The sequence below is a fragment of the Fukomys damarensis genome, unplaced genomic scaffold, assembly GCF_012274545.1.
Source record: "Fukomys damarensis isolate Sample0158 unplaced genomic scaffold, DMR_v1.0_HiC HiC_scaffold_25, whole genome shotgun sequence".
Classification (NCBI taxonomy): domain Eukaryota; kingdom Metazoa; phylum Chordata; class Mammalia; order Rodentia; family Bathyergidae; genus Fukomys; species Fukomys damarensis.
This window is the reverse complement of record NW_022900937.1, coordinates 8,202,634-8,223,643: the sequence shown is the minus strand read 5'-3', so window position 1 is coordinate 8,223,643 and position 21,010 is coordinate 8,202,634. Positions and strand designations below refer to the sequence as shown.

The following is a 21,010-nucleotide window of genomic DNA, read 5'->3' as shown; positions in this document are numbered from 1 at the left end:
GTACCGGGGATAGAACTCTGGCCCTCGGGCTTGTGAGGCAGGTGGCGGAACCACTGAGCTAAATCCCCAACCCTTTACATATACTTTTAACAACCTTGCAATGTATGTGTAAAGTACTACACCACCAGAAGAAAGTCAGGAAGAACCTTAGAAAGATGGTGAGCTTTTCCTCTTGACAGAATTCTTGTTTTGAAAATAATCCGCATGAAACGAGGCCTTGATGGAAACGGTGATAAAACTTTGTTTCTGAGACAGCTCCGCTCTCTGTGTGGTCGGCGGGGTTCAGATGCACATGTACGAGGAGCCCATCTTCAGCTCTTTTATGTGTCCACACACCCCAGGGTCCTACACCCGGACCAGAGCCCTGCACAGTGTGTCACTGAGCACAGGCACATTTATGTTTCCAACCTTCCAAAACAGGGAGACAGCTCAGCACAGGAAAGGAAACAAAATAGCAACAGTAATGATTTATACTAACTTCCCCTCTTTTTAAATTGATGGGGGGAAATGCCTAAGTGAGTTTTCAGTAAGGTTTCTTCCAAGACAAACTTTAAAGCTACACTGCTAACCAAAGGCTGGTAACTTAAATTCTATGCACACGCAAATAATTCAAATGAAACTGGATTTTCACCAACTCAGTTCTTGCTGCCTTACATGGTCCTTCCCAACCATGGAAGTCAGGCAGGTTGAGGAGACAGTCACCTTCAAGAAAGCCTTCTGCCCTGCCAGCTAGAGTCACGCCACCAACCAAAGTAGGATCTGCTATAAAAATAGGAGTCGAAGGAATCCAGGGAAGGCAGGGCTCCCAGTGGCCAGCATGGAGACACCCTCACCTCCTAGGGACAGGAGCACAGGGCAGCTCAAGGAGCTGCGGCATTAACCTTCTCTCCCAAATGAATCCTTTCAATCGCTAAATCACACAACCGCAGCGAGGGCTTTGGCTAAAATCCGGAGCAAGTTGAACAGTGTTTTAGACCGTGAGACACACATTGACCTACTTTATTACAGCCTACACAATACGGCCATTTATTTTACCAATGTAATGTGAAACCCACACAGAGCTACCTGCAAGGCTATTACTACAAATATAATGAAAAACTAAATATGAAACAATAAACTGTGCAGGTCATTTGACTTTTCAAGTACCCTAAGTTCACACACATTCACAGAGAACAGTGATTTTTTTTAAGGGAAAGAAAGAAAGGCATCAATATCTAAACAGTGCTACCCAAAGCATAACTAAGCATGCTAGTTACAAAGGTATGGTGATATCTGCACAGTAGTAAAAATATTATCTGTATACTTTTTAAAAATAAAGGAAGCAGCTGTCTAAATATTGTAGCTTTTTTCCCACCTAATGTTTACACACTGTTCTAAGGATAGAACAAAATCTATACTCAGGCAATATTTTGGCCCACTGGTGTAAACACACACGCACACACACACATACAGAGCCTGGTGTTCGTTCATTCTCCCCCTCTCTGATTTGAGGAATTTCCTCCCCACCTGGCTGCAAGGTGGAACACCTGGAAATGAGGGTCACCAACAGGACTGTCCCTCTGCAACTGTGCAGGAGGAAAGAGGGAACAAAACGCTCAGCTCCTACTTGCTGGTTTCAATTTTTAAAAGGAGAAATGACACTTGTCTACTATCTTCTATAAATACAAAGCCAATCCAATTTCATTAAGAAGACATGCCTACATTACAATACACTTATAAAATGTACAGCAGATGCGTTGGACAAAAGGAGAGGAGGTTGGCACTGCCCTTGATGAAGCTGCAGGAGGCCCTGGGCCTGACAATGTGCACGATGCCGACACTTCAAAAGCAGCTTCCAGTCTAAAGCACGCACTGCACTCTGCACATCTCCTCCATCCTTGTGTGCCAGAACGCATGTCAGGTACACAGCTGTAATCACGGTTCGCGTCCCACAGTTATTCCATTCTGCATTTTCATCTGACTTCCATCATTCACACTTCCACCTGCCCCGTTTCTGCAGTTATAACCATCAAGAAATCCAGAATATCCCACACATTTCATAAGACACCTGTTTACTTGCTTGTGACAGTTCCGAGTAACATGGAATCGCTCCTAAGTGAGGTGAACGACATGAATCCCATTCCTCGATTTTTAAGTTTATTTAGCTGACTACCAATTTCTGTTCCCTGTTTTTGTAGCTAAATGTGCAATTAACAACTTCATGTAAAATAGCTCCTTTTCTCAGTTCAGTTATTTCTTCACGATTAATTTTCAGATAGGTCAATAAGTCAAAGACTGGAGACATTTTAGCAACTAGAGTGGTTTACTGTGCCTTTTGTGTAAGGTTCGTACCTGTTTATAGTACCGGGAGTGGCACAGTAAAACGAACTGCCCAGCAGTCATTTCATTATCAACATGACTACGTGGTCAACTGATAAATGTTCTTAACATGTTTCACTTTTTAGGATGAAAAGAAATAATGCCTGTTCCTAGATAAACTTCTAACACTTCCCTCCTGGAGCACCATTTTCTGATGCACCACTGTGACACCATGGTGTATAACTTTTTACATTTTTCTTCTTTTGTACACACAGGCATAGGTGTTATAGATGAATGTTTAAAACTCTCACTTTACAAAATTAAATCTGTCATCGAGTTAATTCAGTATTAATTCTATGAATGCCTCAATCATGTATCATTTGATCCCAGTTATACATTCAGTTTACAAACCACCAAGTATTGTGTCATGATTAACTCATGCTCACGGATAATTTAAAACAGAAGACAATCCTCAAATACATATGTGTGTGCGTGCATGTGTGTATCAAGTCACCTACCTACCGGGCTTGTGTTTAAGACTGGTAAGACGAGTTGCAAACTCTAAGATCACCTTGCCGGGGTGAAGGAAGAAAATGTTTAGAGGGAAGCCAGCCTGACATTGGAAATCTCTGGATAAGCAAAACTATGCCTACACTGTCCTTAACAAGATTTTTTAAAAAACAAACAAAAAACAAATGTGACCCACAGTATTAAGAGATAAGTGACATAAAGTTAAGTCACCCAAAGGTCATGACACTCGGCAGGAAGAGGCTAGCAAGCACCTTGGACCTTGGAAATCTCTCCAAAGGGTATAGCTGTTTCCAATTTGAAATCAATGAGACACCCTGCATTAGGAACAACATCTGACACTTCCAGGCACCCGAAGAAGACCGGAAAAAGGACAATCCCAAGGGGGAAGGGATCCCCTAAACAACAGAGCACTATGTGAAGACCCGAGAGAGCAGGACCAGAAGCGCCTGCACCCTCCCTGCCTTGCAGGGGCTGCACCTGGCTGAGCTGTAGCACATGCGGCTCCAGAGCACCAGCCGCCTCTTCTCTGAAAGCTGCTAAGAGCTCTGCGGGCTGCACTCTGCCCAGTCCTCCTTTCAGAGTTTCCAACTTTGCTAGCGCATAACCCAGCACATGTTTACAAACGCAAATATGGGAATTCTGTACTGGACTTCAGGGAAGGACCAAAAGTGCTATTTATTTGTAGCGCTCGTGTTTTCACTGAGTTGAGAGCCTACCGTTTTCTCCTGTCTGCCTCCTCAGAAGAGCTCATCCTAAGCACAGTGCCATGGCGTGTCTCCCCCAGGTGCCCCCTCTGGTCCACCTCAGGCCTGCTGAATGGGGCCACGCAACTTCGGCTCACTCTCTGGGCAGGAGCTCTCCTAGGATCAGGGACAGGTACTGCACGGAGTCCCACCTCTGAGCACTGTTGGAAGGAGCCCACTAAGTTTCCATAGCGACTGAAAGTTGGACTTCCACTGCCACAATACTTCTGAGTCATGATGCTCCTGATTGCAACAGAAAATTTAAAAGAAAGCTGAACCATGTGAAAGTAAATACAGCTTTTACTGCTTAGGGTTAGATAAACAAGGAACAACAACGGAAAAAAGAGGCAGGACTGAGAGGAGAACATACTATGTTCCTAAAGAAAATTTTGTAAGTTAAGAGCCGATATGATTTGAAGGGAAAAAGAGTATTTTTTTCCTTTGGTGAATACTGACTTTAGTCAGTCTTCAAGTTTGTTTGTTTTAAACGAAAATCTCATGTACAACATAAACTTTTAAAATATTTTTCCAAATCTAGGTGGCTACTTACAGACTATCACTTATAACCAAAAAATCAACTTTCTAGCCATCTTGTCCAAATCTTGACCCATTTCACGATACTCTATTCATTCAAATTCATGTGCTGCTGCTGGTTCTGCCATTGAGAAAAGGTGTGACCACTGCAGTGGGCGGAGGATGCCCGCCTGGCACGGGGTCCACACCCTGGGCCCCCCATGCTCAGGGGCCAAGGGCGGGCAGCAGAGACCATGTGAGCTTCGCTTCCTCTGGTCCGGCAGTCCCCTCCTGGTGCTCTGTCTAGAGTCCTGACGGCCCAGTCTGGCAGGGAAGCAGGGATGCTAAGAAATGCGTCGTCTCCAGGGAGCTGATCCCACCACATGGGTGACCAGCACCCCAGGACCTTAGCACCGCTCCTCTTCAAGAGCCACTCTCCATGAGCCTCAGCGGAGCCAGGGCCTCTGATGCCCTGACTTCCCTTTGCTGAGCATCCCTGCAGGCTCACAGTCTGTCCTCTGCTCCCCTGGCCTGGCTAACCCCAGGCCTCCACGGAAGCAGAGGACGACCAAGATACCCAGCAGATGCAAGTGAGCCCATCCCCATGGGTGCAGAGGGGACAGAGCCCTGACCTGCATCACCAGCCTGTATGTGACCCGCAGGTGTCCACACTGTGAACCTCAGGTAAGGCAGGAGGAGAGAAGAGTGGTTCGGGAGGGACATGCAGAGATGGAGGAAAGTGAAGGAGACCATGAGAAGTACCACTCAGACCCATCTTTGGACCCAGGACTGGTGCAGAATCCGAGCTCTCTCTGGAGGAGGAAAGCACCTCCAGTGACTCTGTGCTCTGTGCTGGCAGAGCATGGGCTCCACCGTGAGCCACGGAGTCAGAAGAGTGCCACAGCTACCAGCCCTAGTTGTGTGGGACTCCAGGATACAGAAAAGTTTACCAAGCTGTTTGTTCCCAGTGTATTTCGGCATCATAATTTTACATCAAATAAATGCTATAATTTTTGTCCTATGTGCAGTCAATACAGTACTTCACTGATGAGCTACATTTGTCTCTACCACTGTATTCTAAGAGAGTGCTCTGCAAGTTTTAACAGTGAAAATAAATCCATGGCCTATGGTGAGGAGCCTGATAGCTCTTCTCCAGGCAGGGCTCTGCACCGGCAGCCCTGGCCCTGGAGGATCCTGTGCATGCCAGGATGGCAGCAGCCTCTCTGGCCCTGCCCCTTTCCCTCTGCACAGCAGCTACAAATGTCTGCAATGTTGCCAGCTCGGAAATGCTGAGGGAATGGTATTAAGATAATTTCACTAAGTACCCAGGTCTCAGAACACAAGCAGGCCATGGTGGCAGCAGGCTCTTACTTACAAGAATATTCACCTAAGTTGGTGGCTTAGACATCTGGATGAATGATCGGGTAGACGCGGTGCATCAAATAGGTACTTATATTCTTTGTCTTCACAAAGATTTCACAGGGGTAAACCTCCAAATTAGCATATGGAAGTTCTAAGACTATGAAGGAATTCTAAGTAACGTTTCCTGAATCTTCTTTGTGGAAGACTGGACATTGTCACTCAAAATCTCATTGCACAATTTAAGACCATGTCTAGACGGAGTACAACAGAGCAGAGACCTGGCAATTCTTTTGATATGATTACTTTGCTTCAACCTTTTCTCTCTGAGGCCTAAATTACAGTTTGTCCCTGTCAACTCTAATAAATTTAACCAGATAGTTTGCAAATCTATAAATAACTTTTTTTCCATCATTACTTACAGTAATGATTTAAAGATGTTCCTGTCCCTTTCCATGAGTCTTCTTTAGAACTGGTTCCAAATCCCAGAGGAATCAAAAGAAAATCATGGGTTGTGTAAGTCTAGCACAAGAAAGTGAAGTCTTCTTATAACAAACACCACCCTACCATGGACGAACTTTAAACCTCCTGGCAACTGGGGTGCTGCAAGAACTCTTCCTTCTCACTAAGCTTTTTCTCCAGTAGATTTGGAAACAAGCAAGAGTTCTGCTTTATTTCTGAAGGACTACTATGCACGGATTTCAAGAAAAATGTGGCAGGAGGAGCTGCACTGACTTGAACCTTAAAAAAAATTATACATACCCACTGACCAGTGGTAGAGTAAGAAGAGTTGCCTCTGTTAAGAGTTCGCAATCTTGTGAAAGTGGGTAATTTTCTCAAATAAAATTCAATTGATTTCAATCACAGAAACCTTTATACCATTTTACATTTCTATTCAGATCTCATTTACAGTGGACGACAGGAAGTTACCGTTACCTACAGCACGCCAGTTTGTTCTACAACTACATATAGTATTTCACATATGCAAATATTTTAAGCTGAGGGTTCACCTGGCGCCTAACAGAGCCCACGTTCCTCCCAGCACCTCCCTTTGCTTCACTCCACTGCTCCTCAGTGGCTGTGTGAGAAAACTCTAGGAAACAGAGTGAGGATGAATGAACTCTTCTCACTGCATCCAGTGGCCTGATAAACCAGCTGACCTTTCTTGCTTTGTATTGAGTCTCTCAACATAAAGGCACTTAGGAGGGTGCATACATTCTCTCTTTAAGGACAAAATCTCAAAGCACCTATAAATTTTGGAGGCTATGTCATTTTATTTAGGTTTTATCACAGACTCGTTTCCCAAAAGATTTCAACCAGATTATTGTTTGTTTGATCAGAAAAGTTTGTCTGAAGTTTGTTATTGCAGCAGTGCAAAACTTACATTTATGCATACATAAGTACACTGATACACACATCTTGGAAACTTAGCACTAGAGCTGAAATTAGTCACCGACGCCTAGTAAACACTGCTAACTGTAACACCCAAGTCTGCAGTCAGATCACCACAGAAGTGTTCTGAAGTTAAAAGAGAATACACTGGAGTCAAGTACATAAATTGAGCATTTCTTCTAAAACATCTTAATGTCCAATTATATACAGTATCTATCATTCTAGGAACTTAAAAACCTCAAATAAAAATGTCATTGGATCAGAGGGACTAGCAAATTAAACAATAGCTTTTTCTGGTTATCTGTTCTATTATATGACATTAATTACATTCTTTTGATGAACCTGGCAAGTTCTTTGGGCAACCCTAGGTTTCTCTCTCCCTCTTAGACTTACAGTGGGATTTACCCCACATAATAAATATTATTACCCTTAGTTCTGGGCCTGACATGCCACTAACAGAGGAGTAAGCTCGCATTTCCAGTGAAGAGTCTAGGCCAGGGGCACAGCTAATCCAGCCCAGCACCATGTACTGCAGCCTAGGAGCTGACCTTAAACTGCCATGTGAACATCATGAACCAGCTGCCACAGCGGAGGCAACAGCGGCAGCAGCAGCAAGAGGTGAGGTGAGGGAAGCTGCCAGGGTCTCCTCAGCACCACTGGGGAGGCGGCCATTCCCTGGGTCTTCAGGAAGATGACCATGGGCCAGCAGCCCCGCAAAAAGCCAGCCACGCAGTATCCACAGCATGATAGCAGGGGCCAGTGCTCTGCAGGCAGCCTCCCTGATGGAACTGCTGTCCACTCTGGCTCAGCACAGCACTGTCCAGGCAGGGGGAACCTCTGTGTGACTCCTGCATTCTGAGGGCCGCTAGGTACTGCTTCTGTCATTTTAGTCTGTTGTTTTGACAGTTTCTTCATGCCTCTTCACAACTCTTTTGCTAATGCCTCTTTTGTTTGAACTGTTAATAATAAGGTTTTTAACAATGATTTACACATTTTAAAGGCTTTTTGGTACTTTGTACATCCTTAACAACATGGGGTACTCACTCCAAATAAAAGTCACTTTTTCAAAAGCTACACACACGTGCGCGCGCGCACACACACACACGTTTTAACTGCATATGAAAATGAAACCACTAGGTAATTAAGAAATTAAAGTAAATCACAAGAGTAAATGTTTATAGTCATTTTCTACAATTGGTCCACTTAATTTTCAGAATATCCTAAAGAAACGTCAGCTTGAAAGAAAAGCAAAGTAAAACTAAAAGCATAGCTATGTAGCTCCTAAAGGGCACACTTCATCCTTAGCAATTTCACTGAGACTACCAAGATTTATGAGTATTTGTTACATATATAGTAAACAGTAATAATACACACACACACACACACACACACACACACACACACATATTGTGGAAAGCCCCAGATTTAGATTAAGAAGATGAATTTATCAATTTGTTTATGACAGAACTACTCCCCACAGGCCAATGGCACGAAGGCTCATCCCTGGCACTGGCTTCAGGCCCATCATCTTTATAAGGTACCAAGAGGCATCCTCTCCTGCAAGGTCCCTCCCACTTTAACCTCTGAGAAGCTCAAGCCGCAATGATTTACTGCACAGGGGTCTCAGCACTGTGTAATCCAGACAGCCAGCCGGGCAGTGCCACAGCATAATGAACCCCTGGAGCTGCAGCGTCCTCCAAAAAGAGGAACGACAGACCTTTCATCTGACTTCCAGGACCATGCTTGGCCAGCAGAACTCCACACCACCTAGAATGCCAGTTAGCTCTCAATAGCCTCATTTCCATTGGAGAAAAGGTGAAACAGTCAGAGGGCTCTCAGGGTGATTTGGCCCTCTGTCAGCAGGGCAGAAGTCCCTTGGCTCCCAGCCCATGACGTTGAAGAAGGATTTAAAACAACTCTGCCCCCTAAAGAAGCTAAGGCAGATTCACAAAGCACTGGAGTCGAGCTGAAAACTGCGGGCCAAATTCAGGTCTCGAATAGAAACTGCAAGTGATCCGTAAATGCAGTATGAGTGTTACGGAAAGCCATGCTACCGTTCGAATCCATATCTTCCTCTACAGCTCCAGATGGAAATTCATGGAATTGGACATGGCTCTCCACAGTGACCCACCAGGGAGTGCCAGGTGGGACCCAGCGTCTGTGCACTTCTAGGGAAGTTCAATAGTATGTGCCCTGCTCCTGACACACGTCATCCTACCTTGCTCTGAAACACGCTTCCTTAAAATAAAATGGCCAAACTTTGTATTTAAAATTATTGGTATTTTTACATTACAAATGTATTCAAACACACATTTATTTTCTCTTCTACTCTCCAGTCCTCTACACTAACCCATCTAAGGAAAAGAGCCACTATTTTATCAGTATGTACATGAAAATATATGAAGATTTGCATTGTATAGGGTAACTGATTTGTTAACAAAAGTGATGTAAAATATATTCACCACATACTTATGCATACGTTCCTATCTGTGACTTCTTTTCTTCATTTAAATAACCCTATACATTTTCCCAGGTACCTTGCTATCTCATTATTTTAGTACAGCTGTATGATATTCCATAGTGTAGATGTATGAAATTTGATTCAACTGTATCAAATTAACTTATTAGTTAAAAATCAAAATTCCATTGATTTTTTTGACTGAAATACACTCCTAACAATTAACATATCAGCAACATATAGTTTGGTATCAATAGATAACAACACTGGTGTTTCCACAGTCCAGATTCCTAAGAGTGGGCTAGGGCCACTGCGAAAAAGGGCAAGTGTATTTGAGCTACAAAAGTCTGCATTCATATCAACAGCACAGAAAAATGTCAACTATCGTACGCAGTATCTTTAGAAGAATTATCTGTCCTAACTCATCTTCAGTTTGCCAGTCTTATATAATAGAAATGGCTTTTCTGTTTGTATTCGGCTGGACACTCGTTATGTTGAACATATTTAAAAATATTTCCTGACCAGATTGCATTTTGTCCACTGTTCAACTCCTTTCAAAACTATTTTTTGTCAACCTCAAGTCCTTTATATATTGCTATTCTGTCTACCATATTTGTTGTGAGTATTTTCAACTACTCTTCTGCCTTTGTTTATGGTAGCTTTTGTAAAGTGAAAATGTTTCCTTTTTATATAACTAAAGCTGTTATATGTTTTGTGAATTAAAGTTTCTCAAAGGCTTATAAAGACATCTTCGTCAAGACATTTTACTGTCTCCTATCCTAATATATTTATCTACATTGTCTTTGAATTTTATTTCTGCCTTTACTATACTGGGAATGCTTTTTATATATGGTGTTAAATATGGGCAGAAGCCATCTCATGTCATTTACTGAATAAGCCATGCTTTTCCCATTTAGTTCAAACATTGTTCTGTCATTTCAGTAACGTTCATTATATACTGAAACCTGTTTCTAGATTTTGCCTAATGATACCCACTTCTGTGCCAATACTTCTCATCAGTTTGTAAATTTTAATTCCTCTCATTTCCCTGGGGTTTCATTTTTAATTTCACTTCTACAGATAAAACAATTATTTTCTAACATTAATGCAATGAAAATCTGAAGAGGGAATATTGTGTAATCTGTTCACATTTGCTCATCTAGATAAAGAAGTGTTTTATCAATTTCCTAAATTCTTCATGTTACGATTTTAACAGAATTATATTCAAGTTGAATGAAAACATACATATTCACATTTCTAATAGGTTTTAACTAAAAGTTTACTGCTAAATTAAAGTCCTTCACTCTGTATTGAATTATTTCAACTTACCAATACAAATAATTAAAGAATAAGAAAGCAACATTTCTTCCATAATCTTATGCTTTATACAAAAAATAGGGCCAGGTATTTAGCTCAGTGGTTCTGCTGCCTGCCTCACAAACACCAAGGTCCCGCGTTTGATCACCAATACCAACAAGAAATGACACTCAACGATCTCTAACAAGTGTCCCTTATTTTTCCATACAGTCGTTCATGTGAGACTGCAGAATGTTGAACAGGCCAGCCTTGCCCAACTAAAGGGAAACACGCAGCCCTTGAGAAGGAGCCGCGGTGCCAACCCACGTCAGAAGAGAGCGATTCCAGGGGCAGGGAGAAGCTGTGAATGCTATGAGCAGCACAGTAAATCAACAATGAGACCTTTCAGAGGCACATTAGGTCTTCTGTCTTTGCAGGGTACGAACAAAAGGCCGCAGAACCAGTTCCCACGTGGCCACAAGTCTGTTTATTTTATTTTGCTTATCTGAAATCAGAGTAGATGATGCCAGTGGTTTGGAAGGCTCAGAACGCGTTCCTGGGCACCGAGGGGAGAAAACCATCTGCTTTTCACCAGGGAAGCTGTTGGCTCAGTGAATGCTCCAGCTGAAAACCATTTGAGACCATAAAAGGTGTGATGCATTTCTTCTTCTCATCCTCTAACATTTTTAGTCATGTGTTTAAGAAGAGATAAAAAGTGATGAATACTTTTCTCCATAACTCTGAAAGAACACACCATGCAACCCGAGAGTCACTGCGCACAGAGAGAGAATACACAAGACGAGCTCATGCTACTAATTCTAAGCATAACGGGGGTTTTCTGGAGAACCAGCAAATATTTAACATGTGAATTATAAATATTTGTTTTAATGATTCCATTTGGGACCAGGCTCATTAATGAAAAAGTCTAGAAAATATAGAGGGGAAATTACAACCACCCTTTTCACACAGAAAAACTAATGGATGACTGGATCCTTCCACCGGGATAAAGTGAAATTTATAAATCAAAGCTTTCTGTTCAAGGGCAACTTCAGAATGAAATCATTTGTGACATCTTTGTACTTCAAAAGTGGAAAACATCACACTAGCTAAGGAGGCTTAGAAAAAATCAGTTGTGGGAAGCCAGCCATGGCCCACTGGCTTTTTGAAAGATAACATTTGTTCCTTTTTAAGGACTGCACGTGTTAAACTTGTTTTTGACCCTGCACGGGAGAAACTCGGACAGCCAAAGCTCTGTAGGAGTCAGGTGCTTCCTGTTAAAGATCTGACGTTATCTGTAGGAGTCAGGTGTTGTAACTCCATTTTGTTAAGTTCCTCCACCTATTTGGGAATCATGATTATTAGTTGCAAGTGTTGTTAATTTGTTTTTCTTGAGCCTGCTTTCTCTTTCCCGTGTGAACCCTCGTTCCCGTGGAGCGGGTATTGAGGTTACTACTATGGTAATCCTAGCCCATAATAGTTCGGTCTTTTCCTTTAAAAGGCTGATGCCTGCCTGCAATAAACGTCGCCTTGATCAGACTCTTGTCTTGGCGTCCTTCCTTTATCTCTGCCCCATCTCCACCCCGCTGCTCTTTCAGGTTTGAGACACTGCCGGACAGTGCTCTGCGTCGCCGGCTCGCGACAAGTGGCGCCCGAACAGGGGCCTGAAATTGAAGCGGCGATCGGTGAGTAATCAGAAGAAGCCTGCTGTCAAAAAGGGCTCGGCCAAGTCGAAACAAGGAGGACACCGCTGTCTGGAACGCCCAGGCGGGGAAATCCTCGGAGAAGCAGGTACCAATGGGGCACATAGGATGTAAAATAAAATTTAGCACAGTAATTCAGTCTTTACTCAGTGAGAAAGGAATTAAGGCAAAGAAAAAGTCACTGTTTCAATTTCTTGATTATTTGGATGAAACTTGTCCTTGGCTCAGTGATATAGATGAAATAACTGAAGATGTTTGGGCTAGAGTAGGAGAAGAATTAAATGAAAAATTAAGGAGTCATAATTCTGACAGTGTATCAGCCATTACATTTTCTTTCTGGTGTTTAATAAATGAGTGCTTACAGAAAAGGGATGTACAAGGTTTAGATAAACACCTCAAAGAGGCCAAAGAAACTTTAGAGGAATTAAGAGAAATTGAATCACAAAATTCAGAACATAAGGAGAGAGAGTCAAAATTGTATCCTGATCTAACTGAAATTCAAGAAAGCTCCTCAGAGTCTGAGGGAGACAATCAAGATAATAATGATATTGTAGGAGCTATATTAACTGCTCGTCCTCCTCCCACTGCTCCCATCGAACCTGATATAGAGAATATAAGAGAAATAAGACTTCAACTTAGATATGATCTCAGAGGTAGAACAATTAAGGAAAAGAGTTCAATTAGCAGAGGAAAAACAATCACTCCTTAGAAAATTAGAAGCAATAAAGATAAAAAGGTTATATCAAATGGGGAAGAAAGACTCCGTAAGTTCACTCCCCTCCAGAAAGTGCTGAGAGAGGCCAAAAAGGAAGGAGAGGACTTAGGCAACTTCAGCTTATGCTTATCCAGTTATCGAAGAATTAGATGGCCAAGGTAAGAGGGCACAAACCCATTGATTTCAAGATGGCCAAAGAATTAAAAACAGCTACAGCTCAGTATGGAACAAATGTTATCTTTCAAAAAGCCAGTGGGCCATGGCTGGCTTCCCACAATCAGTCAAGTTTTTCATTTATATAATACCTTCTGGTATCATCTCATGGTATAAAAATGTTTTACTAACCCACACATTACACAACATCAAAACACATCTAGCCTAACACATAGTTTCCTAAGTAGTTTTTGACTCGCAAAAAAAGATAATATGTTCAGAGCATCTGAAGTGATGAAAATGCAGTTACTGAGGACTTGATCTTTATTACCAATTAAGCCAGTTAATTTGAAAGCTTTCCAAAGTGCTTTGAGGGGATGCCATTTGCAAGAAAGGTACTTTCAAGTAACAGGTTTCATCTGCCATCTGACCTCCACAAGTGGAAAGAGCTGTAACCTCTGCCTTCAGGAGATGAGCAGTCCTCCAGATACGAGAGAAAAGCCTGGATTCGTTAGTGGACAAAGTGAGCTCTTTGTACCATCCCTGGAACAGCCGCTGTTCAGTTTCCTCACCAAGGAAGGGCTTTCTGGACGGCTTGCCTGTGTTAACTTAATTGCATCTTGGGCACTCATTAGGGAAGGTGGTGGTGTTTAAGAAAAGAAGCCTCGAGGTTTGTAGCTCACTCCTGAATCATTGCTCTGTCCCCACACCTGCCACCCCGTTTGTGAACTGCATCCTCCCCACCCCCTGGGCCACCCAGGAGGTCCCTGCAGAAAGCCAGGCCCAGGATCCAGCAGGCAGGATCAATCGGGGCAGGGGCAGCGGTGAAGCCCGTGAGAGTAGGAGCAAAACTTCCTCCGTCAACCCAACAGCAACAGTGTGGGGGAGCACAGAACAGGACAAAAATACACTGTCGGCCCAGGACCATCTCGCCTTTGGGAAGAGTAAAGCGAGAAGTACAACCAAACAGGAAGCCAAGCTGGCTACAAACTGGGGGCACTCTGCCGTCTCCTGCAATTCTCAAGCTGCAGACAAGCACCAGACACAATACAGCGCTGCCTGGAGAACCCGAGGGCCACCTCCTCACATCAGACAGGCTGCTGGGGCTAAGGAGGCATCCTCTGCTCTGTTTGGCTTCTAGTATCGCATCTCCCTTAGTTATTATTCACAGATAAGCAAAATGAACAGAGTCCAAGGCCACAGAGAGGGGCCAGGGGCCAGCGCAGCGCTCATCCCCTCCTGGTGGCCGCGGGCCGAGGTCAGCGCAGCAACTCCTCCCCAGGCCCGTGCTGGTGCAAGCATCCGAGGTGTGGGCACCGCAAACACCAGGTGAGGCTTCCTAGTCAGCCACCGCACTCCCATTGCGACACCACTGAGACTGGGCCTGCAGTCTGGCTGGGTTGCTCTGGTCAGCACTCACACTGGGTGAGCAGGCTACATCTGCAGACCGCAACCAGACAGTGAGCAGAGAGAGCACTCTGCTGCCCTGTGTGACCCCGCCCAGGTTCTGGAGAGGAACACAGCCTCCCTTTTCCTGGTCCCCAGGAACTTCAACACAGAACGTGGGAGAGAGAATGCATCAGTGACAGACTACCAGAGTTTGGAGGCTCCATCTCTGAGAAAAGATTGTGAGAATGCAGTTTGATGGCACAAACCTAGGAGACCAGGTGGGTCCCCGAGGCTGGCTGACACATCTGCTGGAAAAAGAAGCTCCACATGTCTAAGCCCGATCCACATAGAACAGCTAACTTCCTGAAAATGTTCTCTCCTAACAAGTCACTTGTCTCTTTGGGGGTTTTTTTGTTTTTTTTTTTTTTTGAGACAGGGTCTCACTATGTAGTTGAGACTGACGTGGAACTCGCTCTGTAGCCCTTGCTGGTCTCGAACTCACAGTGATCCTCCTGACTCGGCCTCCTAAGTGCTGGGATTACAGGCGTGTGCCACCACACCTGGTGTCATTTGTCTTGATTATGGAAAAAACTTTTGAAAATATAGAAGGAACTGGTCATATGTCCAGTGCCCAAACAGCCAGCCAATGGTCAACTGCAAAGTGCTTTTCTTGGCAGACACTTTCCCTTACAGATCCAACCCCACCACAGGCACGGGACAGTGGGCACCGTGTCCAGGCAAACACTACGCCCAGTGCTTCTTCACACACCAGAGCAATCCAGGAAGTGAAACTCCAAGCAGTTACTGCTCTTTTAAGGACAGACTTTTTTTTTTTTTCAAACATCTCATGCACATTCCACTTCTATGGGAAGTTAGAATTGCAAAACCTGCCCCTTTACGCGGGGATGCTCACTATGAATCCTTCTAAACTACTATCCAAAAACACTGGTACAGCACAGTTGCAACTGAGTAATCAGGGGAGAATTTCCTAATTACATCTTACACATTTTTTAGCCTTTTAATCTACTCGGTATGTCTCAAAACATCTTCACAATACATTATAAAATGACGCCCGCCTGCATTTTACAGGGACTTCAGCTGATACTCAAGATTCCTGCACCAGGAGTCTGGCCAGGAATGTGAAACTAAAATTTATCAAGATTTTTATGTACCTCGCATTCACAAAAATATTTGCGCTATGCAAATGGAACTTCACACGAACTATTTTTCACAAGATAAATAGACCTGAGCTGAAGGAATGCTAGATTTTAAAACTGGAAAGGAAAAATCACCCTCTAAGAGAAAGCCTGAAACTTGTGTTATCACCTTTCTGTAATACAGGCAGTATACGCGATTCGGACGCTGAGTACCTGGCCACCCACAGATCTCCTTTAATGGAATATCCAGAATTATTTTACCATATATTAGCCAGTTAATTTGTCATATTCACAAAACATTTCATTGTTCTAATAAATCCTACTTCCTGCAGTGTGCAATTGCACACGCATACACAAGTGAGACTAAAAGTGCACACCTGAAGAGTCCTTTCCCAGAACTAGGCATCCCGTGAGCGCTCTTCCCCAGCTCGGCGACCCAGTCCTTCCTCCACTGCTCCCTTTCCTTTCCGTGATTGAGAACAAGGCCTCTGTGATCTATGATTTACAAAGGCTGAAGGAAGAGAACGGGAAAAGATGCTGCACACCAGGCTTGTCTTGGTGCTTCCCGCGGCTCCCTGCTGGAAGGGGCTTTGTTCCTGGAGATAATATATATGCCAAAGCTTCCCACAGAACAGGCCATAAATAATGGAGTACGGCCACCTGGTTACAGTGCCCAGCACCTGACCAACCACAAATCTTTAGGAGTGGGGGCAGCCAGGCTTCTGAAGCAGTGATGTTGGGCTAGAATTTTCTTTAAACACCTGAACCCTGAAAGGAGCAAGGCGGGGGTCAGGGGCATCACAGCCCCCAAAACGCCTGTTCTGACACCATAACCAAGTACACTATCTGTGCTGTAGAATAATACATACAGATATGCCTTATTCTCCCTAGTAAGGGCCTAGGAAAATTCCAGTTGTACAATTTTAAAGAGAAATTCAGTGATACCTGTGTTAAGAACCAACTTAAGGGCTGCGGGGATTTAGCTCAGCGGTTCAGTGGCCTGCTTGAAAGTGCAAAGACCCCAAGTTCGATCCCTGGTACCAAAAAAAGAACCAACTTGATTCTGCAGGCCGATTCCCTCTGCAGTCTACACAAGCACCGTCCACTGCCAGAATCCACCTGGAGACCCCACCATGGAATATGAACTTTCTAGAACATTTCCACACTAACAAAGAAACACTACACATTGCACAACTTTTGAAAGAATGTAGTCATCAATTTATCCTAATGAGTCAAATACTTTAATTCTTCATGCCCTAGACTGCTTGAAAAAACACTGCCTATGGAAAGATCAGTAAGTAAGAAATGGCTTAGCTATGTAAAATTAAGAGAACTCAGTCACTTGTTACCTAACATTTCAGTTTAAATATGCCAATGTACTGTTAACGCCATGGATATTCCTCACTGCATTTACGTTAGTAACAAAAGAATTAAAAGAGTCATACCACAGTGATATTTGCTCACCCATGTTTATAGTGGCACAATATATAATAACTAAAACTTGGAAAAGGCCCAGTTGCCCATCAACTAGAGACTGGATAAAGATGATATGGTTTTTGGCGGGTTTTTTTTGTGTGTGTAATAAAATGGAGTACTACTCAGTCATAAATAAAAAATAGAGACATTTATAGCTAACTGGATGCACACTGAAGCCCTACTCTTAAGTGAAATTAATAGGACACACATGTGTAAATACTGAATAGGTTCTCTGGTATGAAAAACTAAAAGTGTAAATTAGGATCAAAATGTATAAGTGATATTGTGTAATAGGAAGAAAAGGTCTAAAGGAGTAGGGGAAGTAGAAAGTGTAGGGGAAAGGAAAAAAAGGGAAAAAAATATGAGAAAAGGAAAATGGAAACAAAGTCTTTGTAAATAGGGCAGGGTAGAGGGGGTGAAAGGAAAGCTGGGAAATGGGAAAAGAATAAGAACCAAGACCTGTCATGTAAAGGTACAAGATCCCAGTGATGAATGTAACTGTACTGTATACCTAAAATATATACCAATAAACTTTATGGAAAATAAATAAAGTTTCCCATGATTAAAATTCCTCTTCCTCTACACAGAAGCTGATTTTTCATTGCCAAGATTTTTTTAAATGCCTATTATTAGCACAAAGCTGGAAAAACTGTAAGTTAAATTTTTAAAAAAATTATTTCTCACTAGCCAATTACGATTATTATGCTCTAATACTGACCAACTCAACTTACAAAAATTATCAATATGGCTTTATATAGCCCCAAAATTTTTGTGAAAAAGCATGGTACCTGTGTAAAAACAGGAAAAAGTAAATTATATACTCTATGTTAAAAAAGAGTTTGATTTGAAAATTAGTATTTTATCTTCAATTTTAAAAACTGCTTGTGAAAAATACCGCTTGCAAGTAATAAGTGAAATCTATGATAAAATTTAGTACAGTGAAAGTATAACCATTTTCTTATTTAAGGCTCTTGTTCAAATTTTTTTTAAAATATGGTTTGGTAAGACAAAATTAAACTAATATATCTAATGGAAAAATAATTACTATAAATTCATATCTCAAAGATATGAGTAGAAAATTTGATTAACATGCAACGAATATTAAAATCTTTTTTGAAACAAAAACTAAAATTACAAAATACATAAGCTCTACAAGGGGAGACTAAAACTCAAGAGTCGATTCTCACATATGTCAATAATCACAGCAATGCAATAAGACAATTCAGGATTTGTTTCCAATCATTTAAGTCATTTCAGGATTTCTCTGCCTGTGACTATGAATACAGCTTCAATTTCAAGATAAGAGCTCATGTTTTTCAGAGGCTGTGAAGACACAGTACTACACAACAATTCTGTTCCTCTATTCTGTTCTTACATTTTGCTCCTCTTCGTCCCAGGGGGGAAAGAATGAGAGTGGTTGCCGTGTGCCTTGTACGTGAAGACACTGAGCCCTGTTCTTTTTATTACCTAATTTAATCTTTACAGCCAGCCCTATCAGCTCCAGAGTATTAACCTTATTTATCTAATGAGATGCTTAAAAATCATAAAAATGGGGTAAGTTACCTGCAGTCATGGACTGGGTGTGGATGTCTCTCCCACTCCGCTCCACTCCTGTTCGTTACCAGGCATCTTCTGCTGATGAAATGCGGGCGGAACAAGCACACTCACACTTTGGCCAAGAGCCAACTGATCATTTCCCTGTGGATTTCTCTCTTTCCCCTCAAGGAAGTTACAGAGAAAGTCCCATTATGGGTTATTCGGACTCAGTTCTCTACTACTTCTTACTTTATGTTACAATATATTAATTAAATAGACTAATAGTGACATTTAATAAGGCCTATTTTTTGCTAAGTACTTTTCCAGGCAGATAGCAGGGCACTTCACTCAGTTCTAAGTAGCTGTGGGGGCCAATCTAGAGTGTAGAAAGCATTAGACTCATATTCTTTTGATGTGAACTGAACACGTGATAAAGGAATGCACATTTATGTAGCATACTTTATTATGCAACACACACAATGCAACTACATAAAATCGATCTTCACAGTAAGTTCCATTTCACTGTCACTATAATCGTATCTATACAGTGAATTACATGATGTAAGTCGTGAAGCTAGGCCTTAGTGGACATTGTTTTGTGATTAAAAGTTGATGGAAAAATTCACATAGAAGAGATTTTACCTAAGGATATAAAAGGAAAGGACTAGAAGTAAATAAAATATTTAGAATCTTGTTTCTAGTCTTAAAGAACATCCATGATTTCTTTTCATTGATAAATTAGCTGACTCATTTTGTTAATGTATAGAGTTCTACAAAAACATTAAACTGTTAATCAAAATAGCTCTTCCAGTAAAATGCCATTTGGAAAAATTAAACTGTGAATCATTCACTAAAGAAATTTCAAATATCCCTAATTATTAAATCTTTAAACGTGGATCAGTACACTATGCACGGACACTAAAGGGAAAGGTGGAAGTAGGGTACCTTCTGCTCTCTGCGGCACTGTGCACCTGTGCCCTGAAGACGCAAGGGGGTGCAGGGGGCAGTGTCCCCAGAGCCACGCCCCGGAGACTCTCGGGGGCCAGAGGAGGCGGCCGGGGGCACACCACGGTGTGGCCGGGAGTCACTGGCGAGCATCCTGATCAACGTGCACATTGGATTTTCTTGAAAGCACAAATGAACGTTCCCATTTGAAGAGATGTCAGTACACATGGCAGTCAGGAAGATCAACACAACTTTCTCTCCTTTTCAGGAGTGCTCAGTGCTAAGTTCGACTGTGTTCAGTGACAAGTTCGGGTGTGTTGTTTTGAGTTCAGGTGTGCTCTGTGCTGAAAAGGAAGCAATGCTGGTCGCTGCCTTGCCCACCGGCCCCTTCAAGAGCCCTTTGGCCCCTTGCCCACTGGCCCCTTGGACTGTGACCCAAGGTGGTGATGCACTGGGTCTACCACAGCAATTCAGACTACACAACTGTCTGCTTATAAATCCCATTAAACTGATTAAAAGCTGGACCTGTAATCCCAGGACTCAGGAGGCTGAGGCAGGAGGATGCCACGAGTTCAAGGCCAATGGGTGAGTTTGAGGCCAGCCTGAACTACACAGTGAGACCTTATCTCAAAAGACCAAGATAAATACATAAATATACTAAAAATTCCTAGAGCAGCATGATTTATTACAAGCGAATGTCTACTGTGGCTTTTTAGGAACAGGGTTTTCAGTAAAAATAAGATGACATAAGATTCATGCTGTTTGGCTATTTTAAAACTGTTAAATTTAATTTGCTAATGGCTGTGAATATGATGGTTAAAATAATTAAAAGTCAACTCCAGCTAATGAACAAATGTAAAAACCAGGGAACTGATCCCAAGAACCCTTCTGCTCTGTGGCACCGTAACTGGGGGTCAAACACGGAAAGAAGCTCAGTACTGCAGTGGGGCCCGGCTGTCTGCTCCTTTGGTTATAAGGCAGCAGACAGGATGCACCCTACCTCCTCACCCACCCTGCACCTGACACTGGGCAGCAACCCGAAGCAGGGCTCAGGCGTCCGCACAGGTGCCCGCAACGCTGACCAGTGCTTGCACTGGACACCACTGCCCTGCTCCACACTGACCTGGCTTCTTCTCACTCATCAGTCAGGGTGAGAAGCAAAGGGCAGCCATTCACCTGATGACTCACAGAAAGTGGAGGAAGAGCCTGACTCGTGTGTGTGTGTGTGTGAGAGAGAGAGATAGAGAGAGAGAGAGACAGAGAGAGAGAGAGACAGAGAGAGACACAGAAGGCAAGGGAGAGGGAGAAAGAGATTCCACCTAGGAGAGACAGAGGAGAGGGAGAGGGAG

General features: G+C 42.8%; 1 protein-coding gene across 2 annotated transcripts in view; it reads right to left on the bottom strand.

Moving 5' to 3' along the window:
• Window positions 1–18,768, bottom strand: part of Ppp3ca (protein phosphatase 3 catalytic subunit alpha) — a 207,884-nt gene extending 189,116 nt beyond the window's left edge. For both annotated transcript variants that reach the window (XM_010641592.1, XM_010641593.1), the window contains exon 1: window positions 18,744–18,768. In XM_010641592.1, coding sequence (XP_010639894.1) covers window positions 18,744–18,753 — 10 coding nt within the window. In that variant the 5' untranslated portion in view covers window positions 18,754–18,768. The remainder of the gene's footprint in view (window positions 1–18,743) is intronic.
• Window positions 18,769–21,010: the final 2,242 nt, after the last annotated feature.